This window comes from Austrofundulus limnaeus, unplaced genomic scaffold (assembly GCF_001266775.1).
Source record: "Austrofundulus limnaeus strain Quisiro unplaced genomic scaffold, Austrofundulus_limnaeus-1.0 Scaffold0, whole genome shotgun sequence".
NCBI classification, from domain to species: Eukaryota; Metazoa; Chordata; class Actinopteri; order Cyprinodontiformes; family Rivulidae; genus Austrofundulus; species Austrofundulus limnaeus.
This window is the reverse complement of record NW_013952402.1, coordinates 11,151,134-11,152,347: the sequence shown is the minus strand read 5'-3', so window position 1 is coordinate 11,152,347 and position 1,214 is coordinate 11,151,134. Positions and strand designations below refer to the sequence as shown.

At 45.4% G+C, this 1,214-nt stretch overlaps 1 protein-coding gene across 1 annotated transcript in view; it reads right to left on the bottom strand.

The window, feature by feature from the left end:
• The window catches only part of LOC106513960 (baculoviral IAP repeat-containing protein 6), a gene marked incomplete at its 5' end in the record, with an annotated part of 65,398 nt that overhangs the window by 7,196 nt on the left and 56,988 nt on the right, over positions 1 to 1,214 (bottom strand). Inside the window, 1 exon segment of the mRNA XM_014003028.1 lies at positions 207 to 395. Within this exon segment, the coding sequence (XP_013858482.1) occupies positions 207 to 395 (189 nt within the window).

Sequence of the window (1,214 nt, the reverse complement as noted above, 5' to 3'; positions counted from 1 at the left end):
GAAATATATTTATGTTTGTGGTTGTAATGTGACAAAATATGGAAAAGTTCAAGGGGTATGAATACTTTTGCAAACCACTGTAGATGCCTGCAAATAATTTTGTTTGTCACACAAACTGCTTCAGAATAATCACGAGAGCAGGATTTGCCTTTAAATAATACAGCACATGAATGATAAAAGCGTCTTGGGTAAACCATGACTTTTACCTCTTTGAAGCAGGGAGATGGGTTACGGATCTGCTCCAGCATGGCCCACTTGACGGAGGCCTGCCGGATGTTGCCGTCATACTCCCGGGAGCTCTGGGTGCCGCTGGGGGTGCCGCGGGAGCGCTCGTAGCCAGGCTCATTAAAGTACGGCTCAGCCACTAGGATCAGGGACTGCACCGATACCAACACCTACAGCAGAATAATCAATGAGAGGAGAGGGAGAGCAAAATTAAATTATGACAAGAGTATTCAGTCCAAACAAAAGATGTCACAATGAACTCCATACAAAAATAGCAGCACAATTTGGTTTCCGGAGGAACAGAGATAAAAGGCACATTCTAATACAATTACCATTTCCACTTTGGGTATAATTTTGATTTATCAGTGAATTAKTCTAAAATCCCCTCGATGTCCTCAAAATGTCAAAGCTCTGAAATGATCTTGGCAGCGCTGGACACTTAAGAGTCTGACAAAGGCGAGGAATACTTCAGCCCCCGGAGCTACATTCTTCAAACTTTCTGTATTAACAGCCTATAAATGACTTGACCAAGGACGTCCTGCTGCATTGCTCTGTCTGTTCCAAGCCACTACATTACCAACAATGATGGAGCTGAACTTGGAGGCCTGCCTGCCGGCCCTGGCCATGACAGAGAGGGAGGAACTCCAAAATGCTCCATCAAGTGGCCGACAATAACCTTCAAGTTGCACCACGTGCTCGACTTGAACTGGGTCGCCTAATTTCAAAACTGATCTCGAGCACTCGAAGAGGACTGCTGCATTTCAGCTAGGGGTATCCCGATCCGATATTGATATCGGATATCGGTCCGATATCAGCCAAAAAACAAGTATCGGATTTTATCGGCCTGCATAAAAAATATCCGATATAAGCGCTCCGATATTAGCAGTCCAATCCAGAAGTCCACTGACTCCACTCCAGTGTTTCTATCCAGCAGCGCATGGATCCAGCATGCAGCGCTCACGTGATCACAACATGCTGCGCTAAGAAAT